Here is a 16,696-nt window from a genome sequence, read left to right on the forward strand (position 1 = left end):
TTCTCTTCCTGGTCATCACCGTCAATATCATCACAATCAGTAGTAGTAGCCATAGCCTGTGTAAGTGGATATAGATCCTCGCCCACGTGACGCGACCCAGAATCATCATTCTGCCCCACCTCGCCGCCATCCGATAAGCACCTCCGCTCCCCGAAGCTCTTAACTTATCTACTCCGATTGCTACTTACTGAATAGCGAGTACTGTACATCAGATCCACGCTGCCTACCCCCCCGCAACCCAACCACCTCCTCACCCAAAGAGGCAAACAAAACACCCCAGACACAGACGCAAGAATGAGCCGCAACTTCGTCCCCGTCGTCCTGGCCATCGGCGCAGGAATCTGCAGCGGTACGATTTTCTCCCAAAAAGCAATTCCCCGGAGACAAGGAAAAAAAAAAAAAACAAAGCAGCACTGAAAGCGCATGCATGCCACATTAAAGAACAATGCGCGCGAGTGGGCTGGGAAACAGTTCGCGTCCAGATCTGAAATCTGACTGACTGATACAACTCGATTAATGGAATAGGGTACTACGTGTGGCAACCTATTTTTAAGGATTTGCAGAATCAGAAGAATGGGGGGGTGGTGAAATTGTAGGTCTTACCCAGTTGCTGTGATATTGGTAGTACGGGGGTCTCTTGCGGATTGGGGGTAATGGGAGAGGGAGTCCGGTGGTGTGATACTGGGGCGAGGAGGGGGAGGGGAGGAGTGTTGTATTGTTTCAAGCCGTGGTGCTAACGTCGACTCTACCTTAGGGAGGATGCTTCGGCTTTGTCGCAACAAAACAAACCAGCGGCTTCCACGTTTAAGGATTCGGTGCCCCCCGCGGCTACGGACAAGTCTTTGGAAGATGGGAAAGCGGCGGGACAATGAGGCGAGGTTCCGGGTTGGTCGGTTGGGACGTGGAGAATATCATTGTCATTATCCTCGAGGCGCTGCGCCGCGGTGAGCTCAGCTGCAGCACAAACGGGCTTGCCATGCGTGCTGCTGGGCGGTGCGGGTGAGCGTCTCCCAGAAGTTCTCGCCTTGGTCCTTGGGAATAATTTGTGGCGGACACTGCTGGCTGGTGGTATACACAGGACAGGCTTGCTTCCGTATCCTGGAACTCGGAGACCAACACCTCTGTGGGGAACACTCAAGATAGAACCCCCTCGCAGGGGCTATGAAAGCTGCCAGGTATACTGCCATATTGTATCATACATTCACATAAAGAAATCATTCAATTTAGAATACATGTCCTTCCTGTTGTAGCCCGCCAGAACGCCCCAGCTCCGAGTATGCGCCGTCAAAAACTACACTACACCTCTTGGACGAGTTTGCCAGGTCCAGCGCCAAAGACTTGTGCAGCCGGCGTGCCGATCCACTCTTCCGGCACGCCCACGCGGCTCCCGTGACGGCCACTGACCCAGCGTACCATCGTGGGGTCCGGCTTTTGGTAGGCTTCCTGGATCTCTTGATCTGCAGATGCATTCTCGGCTGCCTCTGCGGCAGGAATACGTCCCCGGCGCTTGGGGGCTTGCTTGCGCAGTAATCTGTTGATGGTATCCATCTAGAGCATTATCAATATCTTCCCTCAGGAAGCTCCGTGGAGGCTGCATGAAGTTGCGGAATCAACATACCTTCTCTTCTTCGTTGCGCTTCTCGCTTAAGTTCTTCCGTCGACGAGCCATCTCCGCGCGACGCATAGCGCGCTCCTCCGCGGTCAAGTGCTTCTTCACCTGAGGTTCTGTTCATGGTCAGCCGTGACCAAATACCATCAATGCGAGAGACCTACCCATGGGCAGTTGCAGGAAATCATTTCCCAGATTTCCTCGTTGGCGTTTAGTCATGCGAGTCAGGTCCGCAGTTGGGGTCCCGTCACTGTCGAGATCATCATCGTCCTCATCCTCTTCATCTAGCTCCTCTCCTCCATTCCCGGTCATTAGCATACTCTCGTCCTGATCGTCAGGCTCGCCCTCAGCATCAGTCTCAGGCTCCGATAATTCCTCGTCATCGTCGTCATCGTCATCGTCTAACTCCATCTCTTTGGCCTCGACACTCTTAACTGCTTTGGTACTGGGTGCAGCAGCCGCCGCCGCCGCTTTGATATGTCGCTTAGGCATAGGGGGTTGCGGCGGGGCATCATCCATGTCGAGATCACCTTCAGCATCGAGTTCCTCGTCCTCGACGTCCTCTTCATCTTCGTCATCGTCTTCGTCCTCCTCGTCTTCACCAGGGGCATCCTCATCGTCGACCTCGTCCTCTTCCTGGTCGTCGAGATCATCCTCATCACTGGTGTCTACTTCGACCAGCTTCTTCCTAGGCCGGCTACTGCGCGGGCCCGTGATGATGGGATTCTCCGTAAAGACGTTCACCGAGCGCCGGGTAGCAGGCGCCGCTCTGGAGCTCCCTCCGGTGACTTCTTTGAGCTTATTGGCGGGCATCTTAACTGTTAGATGCATTGATCGCCTCGACGAGTCTCCGGTTGCGTCTGTTGGAACACACCGCGCCGTTACAGCGGGGGTTGATGCAGCAGCAGCAGTAGCACGGGTATTTTTAATAGACCTAGGAACGTCGTTAATATCTATCATGCTTGCTTGATCAGTGCGTCCCCCGTTGGAGCGCAGCGAGCGACGGAGCGACATGGTGGATTAGAGGCAATGTGAAAGGCAATGCGCAAGTGCGAAAATCAGGAGGAAGAGATTTATAATTCAAGTGTCCAGCGAGAGATTACTCGGGGCAGACAAGAGCTGCGTCACTTGCACGATGGATGAACCGAAAGAAAATGGACAAGTATTCGAAAGTAAAAGACCGAAAAAAGCAAATAAGGCTCCGGCGAGGATTTTGATGCGGGGATGCAGAACGATGAGTCAAGAGAAGATATGGGGTAAGTGATAAAGTGGGATGTGAGACGGATATTACAATCACGAAGGATGAGCGAGTGAAGATGAAGGAGTTGGTTTTTGGGGAGGGGGAAGGAGGGGAGAGGGTGGAGGGAAGTAGATTGAGAGTGAGAGAGAAATGAGGGGGATGAAGCGCAGCTCCATCTATCAGAAGGAGAGGTCTTTCTGACTTCTGCTGCTGCTCTTGTAGTGCTCTCAGAGGCTCATTTACTTCCTCCTCCATCTCAGCGATTTCGTCGTCATCATCTGTCCTTCCTTCGTGCTTTCCCGCTGGTGCATTCTTCCATCTCTGCACAATACTCTCTTTCTTCCCCTTTCCTCTCTCTCCCCCTCTCTCTCTTCCCTCTCTCTTTCTCCCACTCTCCCTCTCTTTCTGTCTCATTAAACTCAGAAGAGGGAAACGCAATGAGGCAAAGAAGTGCAACGCGGCAAGGCACGGAGCATGGAACCTCAACCCCAATCAGACAGCGATCGAACAGCCACTTGATTCAAATGATTCAGGAACTCTGGGCCAATGGGAGCATTCTCGGCCTCCCTGTCCTCAGACGGTGAACCCAAACGGCGCTGCACTCCGTTGCTGTTGCGCAACCCCGGATCGCCCAAGGATGGTTTCCTGCTCCAGGGGAGAGGCTTGACCCGGGCTGGAGGGGAGGCCCAGGTGGAGGGGACAGAGGCGTTTCATCCAAGGAAATCTCTTATGTATACTTATGATTGGGTCATGCAGCAAGCCCAGATGAGGCCAAGGGAACAGGGCAGAAACAGTGGATGGATGGATGAATGGGATAAATGGGTGGAAATCGACGAGGAACAACAGACTCGAGCATCCACTCACCGGCTTCAAGGATAGAACGAGGCGTCCCGGTTCCAACCACAGGTATTGCGGCTGGTATGAAATGATCTAAAATGCAGGCTGTCACGGCCGATCGCGCGAATCGAATCTGTCAATCTCACAGCAAAAAGGAGAGATCCAATCTATGTATTCAACCATTCATCCATGCATCGATGATGGAGGGCGAGGATCGAATGATCTTCGCTTTGCGCGGCCAGAGAACCTAATTGTGCCGGGCGGTCGGTATCCTTGGCGTTCCCTGGTGTATTCAGTACATTTTGGAAGATTGCGGGCACAACTTCTCATCATGATGAGGTTGCAGGTACAACAAAGAATATGTCTAGATGTGCATAATCCTGGAAGACAGTTGGATAGAAGAGGCAGATTCATCAACTGAGACTTGTCATATATGATATCCATGACATTCCCATCATGCACCTGAGCGTCATTATGCCTCTAATAAGAAACTGGACGAACAATACTTAGTGCCTTATTCACCTTGACTATTGAACATTTAATTCAGACAGTCTACGGAGATTTCAAAAGGAGATGCAAGCTATAAGCGATTATGATATTTGTAGAAAATAGTAAGAACTTAATGTCCATATTTGTGCAATGAAGCCGGTGCCTGTGTCTTATCTCACTCTCACCCTGTTGATACAGCCGAGGTATATCTGACTGACTGTCACTCCTTCTCCGACTCCGCATTTCTCCCACCACTTCCTCCTTCCACTGCATTTGCACCTTACCTCCCTCCGCTCACACCCTTCGGTCTGATATCATGGCAGACAAGCCAAAGTCCTCGATCCCGGAGTGGCAAAAGTCCAATGCCACTCCGGAGAGCAACAGCAGCAGCGCTGGTACCAACGAAGCAGACATTATCGCAACCGACAGCCAACCTTCCCGCTCCGAGCTTCTCGACCAAGCAGCCAAATTCCTCGAGGATGACTCCATCCGTGAAGCGCCCATCGAACAAAAAAGAACCTTCCTAGAGTCCAAGGGTCTGTCTAGTGATGAGATTGACGTTCTCCTCAATCAATCCTCCGCGGAGCCTAGCACGTCGGGGAAGGAACACAGCAGCGACGATGACCACCAAACTGCTGCTACCAGCAGCAGCAGCAGCCGCAACGCAACACCACCATCCTCTCCGCCAGCAAGCACCACAAGTTCATCATCCAGTCCATCCACCCACTCCAACACAAACACCAACCAACCCGCAACAACCCGCCAGCAACCCCGCGACATCGCCCCCATAATCACCTACCCAGAATTCCTCACCACGCCCACCCCGAACCCCCCGCTCATCACCCTGCGCAGCACGCTCTACACCCTCTACGGCGCCGCCGGGCTAGCCACAACCTTCTACGCAGCCAGTGAATACCTCATCAAACCAATGATCGCCCAACTCACCGCCGCGCGCCACGACCTCGCCCGCACCGCCACCACCAACCTCCACACCCTGAACGCACGCCTCGAGCAGACCGTCTCCACCATCCCAGACCCCAAACCCAGCACCAGCAGTCACCACCAACCTCCCGCCCCAGAATCCGATACAGAATCCATCGCGTCCGACCCCACGGAACTCTTCCACCGGGACGTGGCCGTGCAGACCACTAGCACCACCAGCACCCCACCGGAACCCTCGCTGATCACCCACCTGCCACCACACAACTCTGAAGCAGAAGAAGCTGACGCAGCGGCGCAAAAGGTCGCCGACCCGGTGAAAACCGCTTGCGGCCATACTGCGAGAATGCAGGCCTTGACTGCTCAGCTGCGCGCGATGACGGAGACGGAGCAGACCGCGTCGGATATGGATACCGCTTTGCGCGGAAAATTGAATGATTTGCACCATTATCTGGATACGTATATCTATAGTAAGCCGGGGGTGTTTAATCCTATGGCGGGGTATGGCGTGTTTAGTACGCCTGGGTTGGATGCTACGGGTGGGACGGCTGGTGGCGGTGGTAATGGTGGCAATGGTAGTGGGAGCGGTAGCAGCAAGGGTGGGCTGGGGCTGGGCAAGGCGGAGGAAGATGCCATTGCGAACTTCCGGATGGAGATTCGCGGGGTCAAAGGGGCGTTGTTGAGTGCCAGGAATTTCCCGGCCGGGGGCAGAGGCGCTGCTGGAAGGGCTGTGGCCGGCGGGGGGTCGACGCTGGGGAGGTACAATCGGCCGAGTGCGAGTTGAGGCCCGGGGAATGGGTGTAAGTAGTTGAGTATGGCGATGTCTAGCGGAGGTTTTGGTTGGATAGAGATAGTATCGAAGGGAGAACGCTGTAAATATATCAAGTTGGTGTGCATGTGATGTCCATCCAATTTCACTATGTAACAGAAGCAAAACACAATTAAAAGGTTATGGTCTACATCAAACTTCGTTAAGCAAAGACAAAACATATCTACTACTCTACTTCCATCGAGATAAACATAATACTAACATTAACAGCGAGAATAGTAGAAAGAATACCTCACCGCCGGCCAACCACCGTTCGACCGACTTCGGGGACAAACGTCCAGTACAGTCAAACAATTATAAAAGTTTTGCCTTGTACATACAATTCATGATCGTCACATACTCAACCTTTACGGCGTGGCTTTGCTCATGCTGATCAGACGTTTCACACCAACCTATTTTCTCAGTTAGCGCAGCCTTGTAGATCCATACCACAGAAGTACTTACCATCCAGTTGCCACACTCATCCGTTCGGTTGGTCATGATGTTCACGTGAATAGCGCGCGCGGTCTCATAGTCGCGCGCTTGAATGGCGTGAGCCAACTGTACCATGTCCGCTACCGTGCTAGGCGTGAGCAGGTCCTCGTTGTTGAGGTGATCGAACAGGAGGTTCAGTCGGCGTTCCGCATCGTCAACCTGCGCCTTGAACGAGGATGGGGCCCGCGATTTCACCCGTTGCATGTCGGCCGAGAGGATCTCGTACACAGGCAAGGCGTCGGCAGGGATGTGAGACCGGTCACCGGGGGCTGGTTTTGTTAGCACTTGTCTTCAATTCCGCAGGGACCTGATATACTTACGGTACTTGGGCGCGGCCGGCACGTGCTTCTTCTGCGAAGATGCGGTGCTGGGTCGGGATCCCGCGGCCGGAGGCGGAGGTGGCGCATGCTGTTGCATGGGTGGGGCACTGGAAGGAGGCGTACTAGGAGCGTACTGGTTTCCTACCAAGGATTGCAGGGCGGGCTGAGGGGCATATGGGGAGGCTGCGGCCTGCGGCGGAGGAGGAACAGGCGCCCGCGTTTGAAGCTGGGGGCTGGCGGCTTGAGCAGCGGGGCTCGGGGCGTACCGGTTAGTAGGCGGCGGCATTGTAGGAGGAGCGTTGTAAGGTGAAGGTCCTCGGGGGATAGAAGCTGGCACACCCATGGCCGAGGGCGGAGACTGAGGCAGTGATGCATAAGGGTTGGCTGCAGGAGGAGGCATCGAAGGAGTGAGGACGGCCGAAGGCGGCGACATCACTCTAGGAGGAGGGGCGGCGCCCTTCGGCGGAGGGGGAACGGACGGCGTCCGGCCGACAGGGGCTCCAACTGGAGGAGGAGGACCTTGCGCAAGGGTAGGCGACTGATTCGGGAACGGAGCGCTGATAGGCGCGGCAGCAGCCGTGGCAGGCGTAGAACGACGGGGTGTGGGCGCTTTGGCAAATCCCTCAGGCAGATCATTCCACGCAGGCAGATTGGTTGCTGTGGTGTACGTGGTAATGGTGTTGGCCGGAGGTTGGTTGGTCGCGCGCGGAGGCGGGGGCACACCTCCGCCTAGAGGCTGAGCACCATAGGTAGGAGCCTGTGGTGGTTTATATCCGGCGGGATTGTAGCCACTGCCCGGGGTAGGAGGAGCATATGGATTCGTGGGCTGGGCCGATGCCACGGCAGTCGAGGGAGCGTATGGGTTGACTGGCGCAACAGCCGGGGGAGCATACGGGTTAGCAGCCGCAGCAGTGGGTGGAGCATACGGATTCGAGGGAGCAGCAGCAGGAGCAGCCGGAGCATAAGGGCTGGGAGCAGTAGCAGGCGCCACGGGAGAGAAGGTTCTCGTGGGCTGGTATGCGCCCAGAGCAGGCTGAGGAAGAGGCTTGTTGAGATTAGGTCTGGCGGCTGCGCTGCTTGCTGTCTGAGCCCGTTGAGGAGCAGCTTGCCTCGTTGCCAAGCGGATACGGTTTCTCGCAATTTCGGCTTCGGGGTGCTTCTCGGGCACAAGATCGAGGTACTTCTGCGCGACCTGCAGCCGTCCATGCGTAGCGACAACGTCGGCATATTCAATATACTTGTCGTACAGCGTGCTGAGCTTCCAGTCCGATTCCTTGGTACGCTCGGTATCCTGAAACTTGGTGACTTGGCGGAAAATGGTCACCTTCTCGATTAGGCTCTGCAGAGCGCGGACGTGGATGGAGAAGGCAGTATCATCAGCCGAGGCCTCAATGGCATTCTGCTCACGCTCACGCAGCTCCTCAATCCAGATGGCGACAACCTTCTCCAACTTGGAACCGGCCAAGAAACAGAAAGAAGCATCCTTGCGAAGAGCCTTGTCATCCGAGTTGCGGAGCTCCTCCTCCAAGCGGTCACCCAGAGCATCACAGAGATCTGCAAACTCTTTCTCGTCGGCAAAAGTGCACAGAGCTGCCATAACCTCCTTCCAATTGGACAAATCGGCATTGTAGACAACGTCCCAAAGGTTCTTGCCCACAATTGATGCAAGCAAACGCACGTAGTTCGGGCTGTTGGTCTGCTTGGAGAAGTAGTGCTCCTGAGCCTTCTCGATGCATTTCGGGCCTCCGCAGATCGCAATCATGAACGCATCGGAGAGACGATCCTCCTTGAGTGCGACATCAAGGGCCTTCTCGAAGTCGCCAAGGAGCAGCGCCCTGGTGATGCCAGTGTCCGCTTCGGTCTCCTCTCCGTTAAAGATGTGGAAGGGGTTGTTGGTCTTGGCACCTTTGGATGCAGCCAAGTCAGACAGGAAATTGTCCGCGTCTCCGCTCGCGTCGAAAACGGATTGGAGGCGACGATGCTTCTTGCCTCCCGACCCGCGAGATTCCTTGGGCTCCTCGCCGTTAACCTCTTCCTCATCCTCCTTGTTTAAACCCAGTTTGGCCAAGCTATCAGCAGCCTCGTCAGCCTGGTCCGCGAATCCGAGGTACTCAATCAGACCCTTACGGGGGTCGGCCGAGATCAAGGCCTCAATGACCTTCCAGTCAGCCTTTTCCTCTTCACTGGTGGCGTTGGCAGCCCGAGTTTCGCAGATATTGCGCAGATCACCCTCCTTGAGCGCGTTCTCAAAGGTTTCGGTCGACTTTCCGACTGCCTCGTCAACCTCGAAGGGGGTGATCTTGATCTTGGAAGCACGCTGGCCCTTCTCAACCAGGTTGACGGAGACGACTCTGCCTCCGAAACCAAAGGTTGCGCCACACGGCCGTTCCAACCACTTGGGAGCCTTGGGCAAGGAGAAACTGGAGACCTGAGGCTGAGTCTGGGCCTTGGCGAAGAAGTCCTCGCCATCGAGGGCCTGGTTCTGGTCGGCAATCGCCTGTGCAGTTTCGGTGCTGGTGTTCTGGATGGTCTGAATGGAGATCTTGCCGTCGAATGAAGCAGTGGCGAAGAAGTTGGGGTTGTGAGGGTTCCAGCGCGTCTGGAAAGTCCAGTTTGTGACAACGGGGAACTCGCCGTAGGCGTGACCGGTCTGAGGGTTCCAGCAAAGCGTGCGGTTGTCCTTTCCAGACGAAAGGAGCAGATCGGGGTCCTGAGCGCACCAGGAGAGCGACAAGACGCCGGATTCGTGGCCACGAAGCACTCTTTCCGGGGCATGAGAGTTACGCAGATCCCAGACACAGATCAAGGGGTCCGACTCAAGTGGCGTGGCCGTGACGAGTTTCGTGGGCTGTTACCGGTCAAAAATGACGCCTCAGCCAAGAAGGATAATATTCTCACCTTTTCCGGGTCCCAGGCCACAGCGCTGACTGCTTTCCGGCCCATGTTGTTCAACGTCAAGCTCTCCTTCTTGGTCTTGACATCCCAGACGGTAACGAAACCTGCACTGCTACCAGTGACCAGGATGTGTGCGACCTTCTTGTTCCAATCCAAGCACTCAATGTCATCCGCGCGGGCAGCCGTGCCCCCGAGTCTCGAGGAGTTCGCAATGTCGTTCAGGTCCGAAATGTACAGCTAGTAGTTTTTGTGAGTTCAAAGCGTCCATTGTCCTCAAGTATCGGAGCATTGTACCTCGCCCTTGGCACCGGCGGTAGCCAGTAAGTTGGAGTGTCTGGGATTGAATTGGAGAGCCTTGATAGCCCCTGAATGTTTATTGGTCCTCGAGATAACGGCATCACTGTGCGGAAATCAGCCAATTGAATAGTAACAACGCGATCGTAGTGATAGCAGCACGGACCTCGAGCCACTGAGCAGTTTGTCCGCATCCCACAGATCCAAGGATCCATTCTCCAGAGCACCCGCAATGACTCCGCGGGAGATATCCTCGGAGTCTGTCCATGCTAGGTCGTTAAAGCTATGAGAGCAACCCAGTTAGTGATCATCTCAATACTCAAAGCATTGAGAGGCTAGGAAGCGCACCCGGAGTCAGTGTCAATCTTCGCTACCGGCTGCAGCTCGCCGCCTGCGTCGTGGCGGCTCAGATTGAGGTCCCAGAGCTCCAGACACGTTTGATTGGAGAAATCAACATCCACAGCGCCAGCGCGAGTACCAGTAGCAATCAATGGCGAGGCAGCCCCAGGAGACCAGGCGAAAGTGGCCGTCCGGGGGATTTCCCTCAGACGAACCATGGTGGGAGTGGAAAGGAGCGGCAGGGGAAGATGGAGGTATAGATTGTGAGGCGACGGAGCTGGCTATTGCGGGGAGGGTGTTCTGGCCAGCAAACGAATGGAGGAAGGCGGGGGGTAATAGAGGTTGGCGGAAGAACGAGAGGTAGTTCGAATCCAAATACCCAGATTGCGTAGGGGAGCAGAATTCGAAGTAAGAAAAAATTCGGAAGAACCTCCCCTCTCTGACACAAGACAGGAGAAACCGAGGGGTGTTGGGTGTGCAGGGTGAGAGTTGCCAAGTCGACTGGCGATTCGAGGCGTGACGGCAATCAACCAAGTGTCCTCCTCGGGGCTGCCGCAACCCGCTTAACCACTTTTGGGGGGGGGGGGGACACTGCCCGGCACCGCACGTGATTGATATCAGCCTCTCTCCGCCGAAAGTCTGCGCTCTCTCCAGATCGACCGGGCAAGGAAGCTTGACATCCAAGCTTAAGAATTTCAACTTACTGGGCCCGTGCCCGCCTCATCAAAGCTCTCGACTTCAAGCCCCAGGTTTCCTGCGAAAATATACTCAGCCGTCTCCCGAGATTCACACAGCTGCACCGCGAATCGTCAACTATGAGCGAAAAGGCTCGCTTGAAATGTACCATCTATGTGGGGGGTCTTGATCAGGCCGTGACGATGCAGACGCTGGCGGAAGCATTCGTCCCTTTCGGCGAGGTCGTGGATATCACCTTGCCTAAACCCGACCTTCCCAATTCGAACGAGACCCATCGCGGCTTCGGGTATGTGGAGTTCGATCTGCCCGAGGATGCGAAAGAGGCCATCGACAACATGGATGGCAGCGAGCTCTACGGACGCACAATCAAGGTTGCCGCCGCCAAGCCCCAAAGGGAAAGCAACGAAGGACTGGGAAGCAAAACCGCTATTTGGGAACAGGTACGCGGCCAAGTGTACAAGACATTCCGCAAACGTACGAGCTAATCGCGTTGAACTACAGGAGGGCTACTTGGCCAAGTACGCAGTCAGCGAGGAAGACAGATTGGCCACAGAGCAGGGCCAGGCAGGCGCTAATGAAGAGACTCAGGACCCGATGCAGGGACTGGTGGAAATGGACGTTGCCGGCCCGAAGCCTGAATGAAATCTCCGGACATCTTCTATACGCCACGCGAACTGCATAGGCTGAGACACTACACAACGGTAACCCTGCATGAGCACTGCATCAGAACCCTTCTTTAAAGCCGTACTATATACACGCGCTGCAACCCTGAGCTTGAGATATGCCGAGCTTTTTTGGTCTGCGTCCGCCGCGACACCACGCAATCTACCTGTTCCTCTCGTGAATAGTACAGATCGCCATCAAAACAAAACAAAGAATCGCCCATTGCAATTTGGAATCAAAATGTGATGGTACATTCTCTAGTGCTCACGGGACTCGGGGCTGTTGCGGTACAGACGGAGGGTCTTGTCGGTCATGAGCTTCTTGGAGCTGGAATAGATGGCAGCACCGACAGCGACACTGTAATGAAGAGGGTCAGCAAAGACAGATTCTGGTGGGTTAAAAGTCGGGTTATAGGTTGTTGAGAGGGGTAAGGGAGAGGACTGAGCTTGGAATTGATCCGTGCAATGTAGCAAGCCAATTGAGAATCACAAAACATGCACATACCCCAAGACAAGACCTGTAAAGATAAGGAGATTGATGGTTAGCCTGTCTGTAGACGCTACTGGACCAAATCGCGCAGAAGAACAACATACCAAGAGGGATCAACTCCGGGGGAATGCGCTTGAGGGTGCGCAGACGCTGGGAGATGGTGTGGGCTAGAGCTAGGTTTTAGTCCAAGTGCAACTTCCAGAACTAGACTTTTGCAAGCTCCCAAATGACCAAAGAGCATTGAGGGGAAATTTCATACCGCTGTGGTTCTCCTTCTGCAACGTTTGTTAGCCATCATGCAACTGCCAAGCCCAATTTTTCCCGGCTCACTTCACGGGTAAAGAAAGGGAGAGGAAGACTCACAGGAGCAGGAAAAGCGAAAGGCCGGGAGGCCTGCATGCGCATGATAGTGGTGGGATACATGGCGATTGATGGGGGAGGCAAGACCTGGCTGAGGTTGGGTGGATAGTGGGAGAGGAGGTGGAATGGGAGGTTCGGATGTGGTGACGGAAGTTGAGCTCATTCGGGCCTGTGGAATTGGGATCACGAGTTCCCACTGGGCCTGGAGAATCAGGCAGCCACCTATCGCTGATGCAGTGACGGATCGGGGTGTTTAGGAAAGGTAGACGCATGAGTGGCTCGCTACAGTAGGCGGTCAAGGCCGAACTTGGGGCCCGGCTGTACTGCTTCACGGGATCATTCCACTCCACCGGCGCGCAAACCTCACCCCCATCTTTCTTTCTCCAAGCCCTCTCTCTCTCTTGCTTCCTCCCCCCTCCACCTCCCTCCCCACCACCACCTTCCTCTTTTCCCAAATTTCTAGATCTTTTCCAGGCTCTGTCCTTTGAATTGCCACAATGGGTGCCATTCCTGAAGCCGATCCCGATGAGCCCCAGGAGACCAAGCCCTTCAAGTTCGTGACAGGTGAGCTTTCCCAACCCGGATATTCTGATCACCCCCCCCATTGCCAATTGAGGTCAATTGCTAATTAGAATGCAGCTGGTACGTCTATCTTCAGGTTCCCAGTCGATCCGGTCGCTTATCGATGAACGACTACGGTGGATTCCCTCGTGGTGGACAAGCTGACAATATCTCGATGCAACGATATACAGGCTATGACGCTCGCTTCCCCCAGCAGAACCAGTATGTGATACGCCGTTGCTGACTCTAGCCTTCCTCCCCCTTCTGTCCAATTGCACTCCTAACACAATCAATTAGGACCAAGCACTGCTGGCAGAACTATGTCGACTACCACAAGTGTGTCAACGCCAAGGGCGAGGACTTCCGCCCATGCCGTCAGGTATATCAATCCCGCCGACTTTCCCCCTCCTCCTTTCGGCCATCGAACTCGCACCATCATTTACACCCACCAATACCACCACCCAAACAAACACTACCATATCAGCAAAACTAATCTCTCCCTCTCCTTCTTCTAGTTCTACCACGCTTTCCGCTCCCTCTGCCCCAAGGCCTGGACTGACCGGTGGGATACCCAGCGCGGTACGTATCTTTCTTTTCCCCACGAAATCCACCACTCCTCTCAGGCTTCTAATCTTCTCCATAGAGGCCGGCAACTTCCCCGCTCGCCTGGAGTAGAATGCTATAAAGTTTCACTCATGTTAAGTTCTGTGTGCTTTGTTCATTTTGGTCACCCAAATGTACTCTACTACCCTGATTCGGGAAATCCTCCGAAGTCAATAAATCAAGCGGGAAATGTCTTTTTTTCTTCCTTTCTTCCTTCTTTGAAGTCCGTCTAAATAAGAGCTTTGCTTGAGTTTATCCTTTTCGTGCATAATTCATATATATAGAGAGAGGAGGTGTATATCAGAGCGCAAGGCTCGCGTAGGCCAGAGCAAAGGAAAAGGAATGAGGTTTTCATTGTTTAAGTGTTTCAATCTTGATTTTGTATCCAATTCACCCAATCCATTGTTTGTCTCTCATTTAGTACTGTTATCATAAACCACAATGCCGCCAACCAACGCGTGTCCCGTGATTCGATATCAGACCCAGGGGACATCATACGATCCGATCCTTTAGCCTCGCGGCACACATAGTACATATTTCCAGGGAACAAGGTCGTCATCGACGAGGTGAAGAGCCACTTTCTTAATCGCAGGTGTCGTGTCTCGTTATCAAGGCCCTAAGGCACTGGAGGATCCTTCTCGAAGTTATCGAGCTGCACCGTCTGCCTGGGTAATACGTTAAGCCATGCAGTGACTGTTCTGTGATTTGATGGCTCTAGAGCTCTCTGCCCCTGGCCATTTCTAAGCAATCAATTTGGATCTCTGTGGGTTGTGAGGGACATTTTTCATATATCCCTACCATACCAGCATCAGCCGCTAAGCCAATGCCACCCATTCTGTATCTAAGAACCTCTCTATGTGTCTATTGCAAATGTGATATCTAGTCTAATCAAAACGACAAAAGCCGCCTCCCACCACCAAGCATTACACAGACAAACAAAAAAGGCGGCCCGTTCATCCTGTCTTCAGCCGAGCCACAAGCCAACCCGTACCGCGCGGGTCCACGGATTATGCGACGAGCACTCCGTATAAGCGGATTCTCAATCCGCCGCGCGATGATTCACACATGTATAGTGTGCGATACAGACGCGCACGGAGATGATCGCTGCAATGATCTGAATATGATCTGACCTCATCTCCATCTTGTGCTGGTTGGGGAGATGATGGGAAGCTGGGACCGGGCGCGCATAGCAGCCAGAACAGTGTCACCGACTTCGCAGCCTGTGAGAGCAAGCTCAGCACAGAAGAGAAGAGGGAAATATTATATACAAGCGAGAGAACCCGCATGAAAAAGTGAACACACAGAAAGCAAACTTTTATACACCCAAAAACAAAGACAATGCTTCGCCAAGTCCCAGACATAAACAAGATGATAGGCGGTGTATGCTAGAAAGACAGCCTAGCAACGTAGAAAATCCGTGGATATCAAAAGCGGTATTTGGACTGTAGTTCCAGACACTGGAAAGAGAATAGGGAGGGTATCTCCGTGAAAGACGGTTCACTGTTTCTCTTCCGAGGAGATCCCCTTCACCCACCGATAAAGCTTCTTATGCTCTTCCAGGAAGATGAACGTGGCAATCGTGTGCGGACCCAGACGAATAAAACTGGGGACCCAGCCGCGGAACGCCCACGCGTAGCCTTCCTTGCGGGTGATCTCGCGCAGCAAGCTGGGGATGCTCTGGCCGTGCTCGGCGGGGTGGGCCGTCATGACGCGGGTCTTGATCACGTCGACGGGGCTGCAGACGGTGGTGGCCACGAAGCCGGCCATGAACGAGGCCGTGAAGTGCGTGCCCAGGTTGTCCGACATGCCGATGCGCTCGATGCACAGCTTCTTGAAAGTGTCGTACGAGGCCAGCTGGGACGCCGTCATCAGAACCGCGCGCGTCGAATTAGGCCACACGCCCCTGAAGAGACTGGCAGCGCCCTCGGTGCGTGTCATCTCGACCAGGCCGTGCAGCGCATGGCGATAGTTGCGGCGCTGGGCCGCGGGCAACGCCGCATCCGACTGCATGCGCACATTAAGCACATCGGCCGGGTTGCCGGCGAATCCTCCAATGAAGCCCGAGGCGCACGCAATGCCGATCAGAGTGAAAAACCCGGGCGTCGACCCGGGTGTGGTGAAGTAGTTCTTGAGTTCCTCGTAGATGCCGAACCGAGTCGTCGAGTAGGTCAGCTGGCGCAGGATCGCGGCCGATAACTACAGACACCCCCAAAACCATTGCTAGTCAGCCATCCGTCCACAGAGACTTAACCCCAAGAAATCACCAGGGCCCTGGCTGGACAAAGGTAACATACCCCGCTATACAAGCCTCGAACTCCATCGGTCTTGATCACATGTCCAAATGTTCCCACCATGGAGGTGGGCGCCCCAGGCCCGCGTGTTTGCAATCGGACCTATGAGTTTATAGTTTTGTTAGTACACCGGGATCCCCAATCAGTGAATGCGGTAACAGTGCCCGGGAACAGTGGACGAAAGACATAATCCGGCGAGAAAAAGGAGATTGGGGTCGGTGGACAAAAAGCATGGAGCGCAAATTTACCTTGACTATGAAAGAATAAAAGTCAGTCTTACAAAATGCCATCAAATGCAACCGCCACCAGAGCGCAACTTACCAAGGTCCAGAGGGTGAGTGACGGCAGCCGCAAAGCAAGAGGCTGAACCACCAAACCAAAAAGGATAATGGATCTTCTTTGCAGGAACCGGAGCGGCAGCTGGTTGGCGAGGCTGTTGGGAAGCCTCCAGCTTCGCACTGCTAGCCATCGTGGACATTCCCGCGAGGCGAAAGAAAAGGAAATGAAGGAAAGAAAAGAGAGGGGAGATTTCTGGGAAGAAAGAGAAAAGAGAGAGAGAGGGAGAGAGAGAAAGAGAAAAAGAAGAGTCGCGCAGATGGTAAAGTTCAGGATGAGCCAACAACTTCTGACCGTCTTAATAATACGAGGGAGGAAGAATAGCAATACAGAGACAATACCAGATTCGGGGTTCAGATCAATTTTCCGAATTTCAGGGTTTTGGTGAACGGCTCGGCCTGCACTAACGGATCTTGGTCATACCTCACCAAT

At 54.2% G+C, this 16,696-nt stretch overlaps 9 protein-coding genes across 9 annotated transcripts; 4 read left to right on the top strand and 5 right to left on the bottom strand.

The window, feature by feature from the left end:
• Positions 1-186: 186 nt before the first annotated feature.
• Positions 187-1,195, top strand: BP01DRAFT_357190 (uncharacterized protein). Its single transcript, XM_025575139.1, has 3 exons — positions 187-349; positions 526-592; positions 755-1,195. The coding sequence occupies exons 1-3, from the start codon at positions 295-297 to the stop codon at positions 870-872; spliced, it is 240 nt and encodes a 79-aa protein (XP_025430827.1). The 5' UTR covers positions 187-294; the 3' UTR covers positions 873-1,195.
• Positions 1,123-3,009, bottom strand: BP01DRAFT_57702 (PAPA-1-like domain-containing protein). The gene is made up of 3 exons (XM_025579951.1): positions 1,774-3,009; positions 1,619-1,725; positions 1,123-1,548 (listed from the first exon to the last, which is right to left on the bottom strand). Exons 1-3 carry the CDS (start codon positions 2,621-2,623, stop codon positions 1,297-1,299), a joined length of 1,209 nt encoding a protein of 402 aa, XP_025430828.1. The 5' UTR covers positions 2,624-3,009; the 3' UTR covers positions 1,123-1,296.
• Positions 3,010-4,388: 1,379 nt separating this feature from the next.
• BP01DRAFT_57760 (peroxisomal membrane protein PEX14) lies at positions 4,389-6,343 on the top strand. Its single transcript, XM_025579952.1, has 2 exons — positions 4,389-5,713; positions 5,734-6,343. Exons 1-2 carry the CDS (start codon positions 4,492-4,494, stop codon positions 5,916-5,918), a joined length of 1,407 nt encoding a protein of 468 aa, XP_025430829.1. The 5' UTR covers positions 4,389-4,491; the 3' UTR covers positions 5,919-6,343.
• Positions 6,016-10,740, bottom strand: sec31 (putative protein transport protein (SEC31)). The gene is made up of 7 exons (XM_025579643.1): positions 10,275-10,740; positions 10,093-10,209; positions 9,927-10,032; positions 9,636-9,869; positions 6,738-9,585; positions 6,388-6,686; positions 6,016-6,335 (listed from the first exon to the last, which is right to left on the bottom strand). Exons 1-7 carry the CDS (start codon positions 10,481-10,483, stop codon positions 6,291-6,293), a joined length of 3,858 nt encoding a protein of 1,285 aa, XP_025430830.1. The 5' UTR covers positions 10,484-10,740; the 3' UTR covers positions 6,016-6,290.
• A 340-nt stretch (positions 10,741-11,080) lies between these two features.
• Positions 11,081-11,603, top strand: BP01DRAFT_423762 (RNA-binding protein; the record flags this gene model as incomplete). The annotated part of the gene is made up of 2 exons (XM_025579644.1): positions 11,081-11,401; positions 11,463-11,603. The coding sequence occupies 2 exons, from the start codon at positions 11,081-11,083 to the stop codon at positions 11,601-11,603; spliced, it is 462 nt and encodes a 153-aa protein (XP_025430831.1).
• Positions 11,604-11,881: 278 nt separating this feature from the next.
• Positions 11,882-12,536, bottom strand: BP01DRAFT_392187 (uncharacterized protein; the record flags this gene model as incomplete). Its single annotated transcript, XM_025578131.1, has 5 exons — positions 11,882-11,981; positions 12,129-12,141; positions 12,218-12,280; positions 12,373-12,388; positions 12,477-12,536. 5 exons carry the CDS (start codon positions 12,534-12,536, stop codon positions 11,882-11,884), a joined length of 252 nt encoding a protein of 83 aa, XP_025430832.1.
• Positions 12,537-12,970: 434 nt separating this feature from the next.
• On the top strand, positions 12,971-13,709 carry BP01DRAFT_341513 (cytochrome c oxidase subunit VIb; the record flags this gene model as incomplete). Its single annotated transcript, XM_025573449.1, has 5 exons — positions 12,971-13,037; positions 13,223-13,256; positions 13,332-13,413; positions 13,550-13,613; positions 13,678-13,709. The coding sequence occupies 5 exons, from the start codon at positions 12,971-12,973 to the stop codon at positions 13,707-13,709; spliced, it is 279 nt and encodes a 92-aa protein (XP_025430833.1).
• Positions 13,710-14,433: 724 nt separating this feature from the next.
• Positions 14,434-15,091, bottom strand: BP01DRAFT_57906 (uncharacterized protein). Its single transcript, XM_025579953.1, has one exon. The coding sequence runs from the start codon at positions 14,996-14,998 to the stop codon at positions 14,645-14,647; it is 354 nt and encodes a 117-aa protein (XP_025430834.1). The 5' UTR covers positions 14,999-15,091; the 3' UTR covers positions 14,434-14,644.
• Positions 15,092-15,134: 43 nt separating this feature from the next.
• On the bottom strand, positions 15,135-16,397 carry BP01DRAFT_366076 (putative mitochondrial dicarboxylate carrier; the record flags this gene model as incomplete). Its single annotated transcript, XM_025576394.1, has 4 exons — positions 15,135-15,833; positions 15,932-16,030; positions 16,177-16,181; positions 16,250-16,397. The coding sequence occupies 4 exons, from the start codon at positions 16,395-16,397 to the stop codon at positions 15,135-15,137; spliced, it is 951 nt and encodes a 316-aa protein (XP_025430835.1).
• Between the last annotated feature and the right edge of the window lie 299 nt (positions 16,398-16,696).

Source organism: Aspergillus saccharolyticus (genome assembly GCF_003184585.1).
Source record: "Aspergillus saccharolyticus JOP 1030-1 unplaced genomic scaffold BP01scaffold_17, whole genome shotgun sequence".
In the NCBI taxonomy this organism is placed as follows: Eukaryota; Fungi; Ascomycota; class Eurotiomycetes; order Eurotiales; family Aspergillaceae; genus Aspergillus; species Aspergillus saccharolyticus.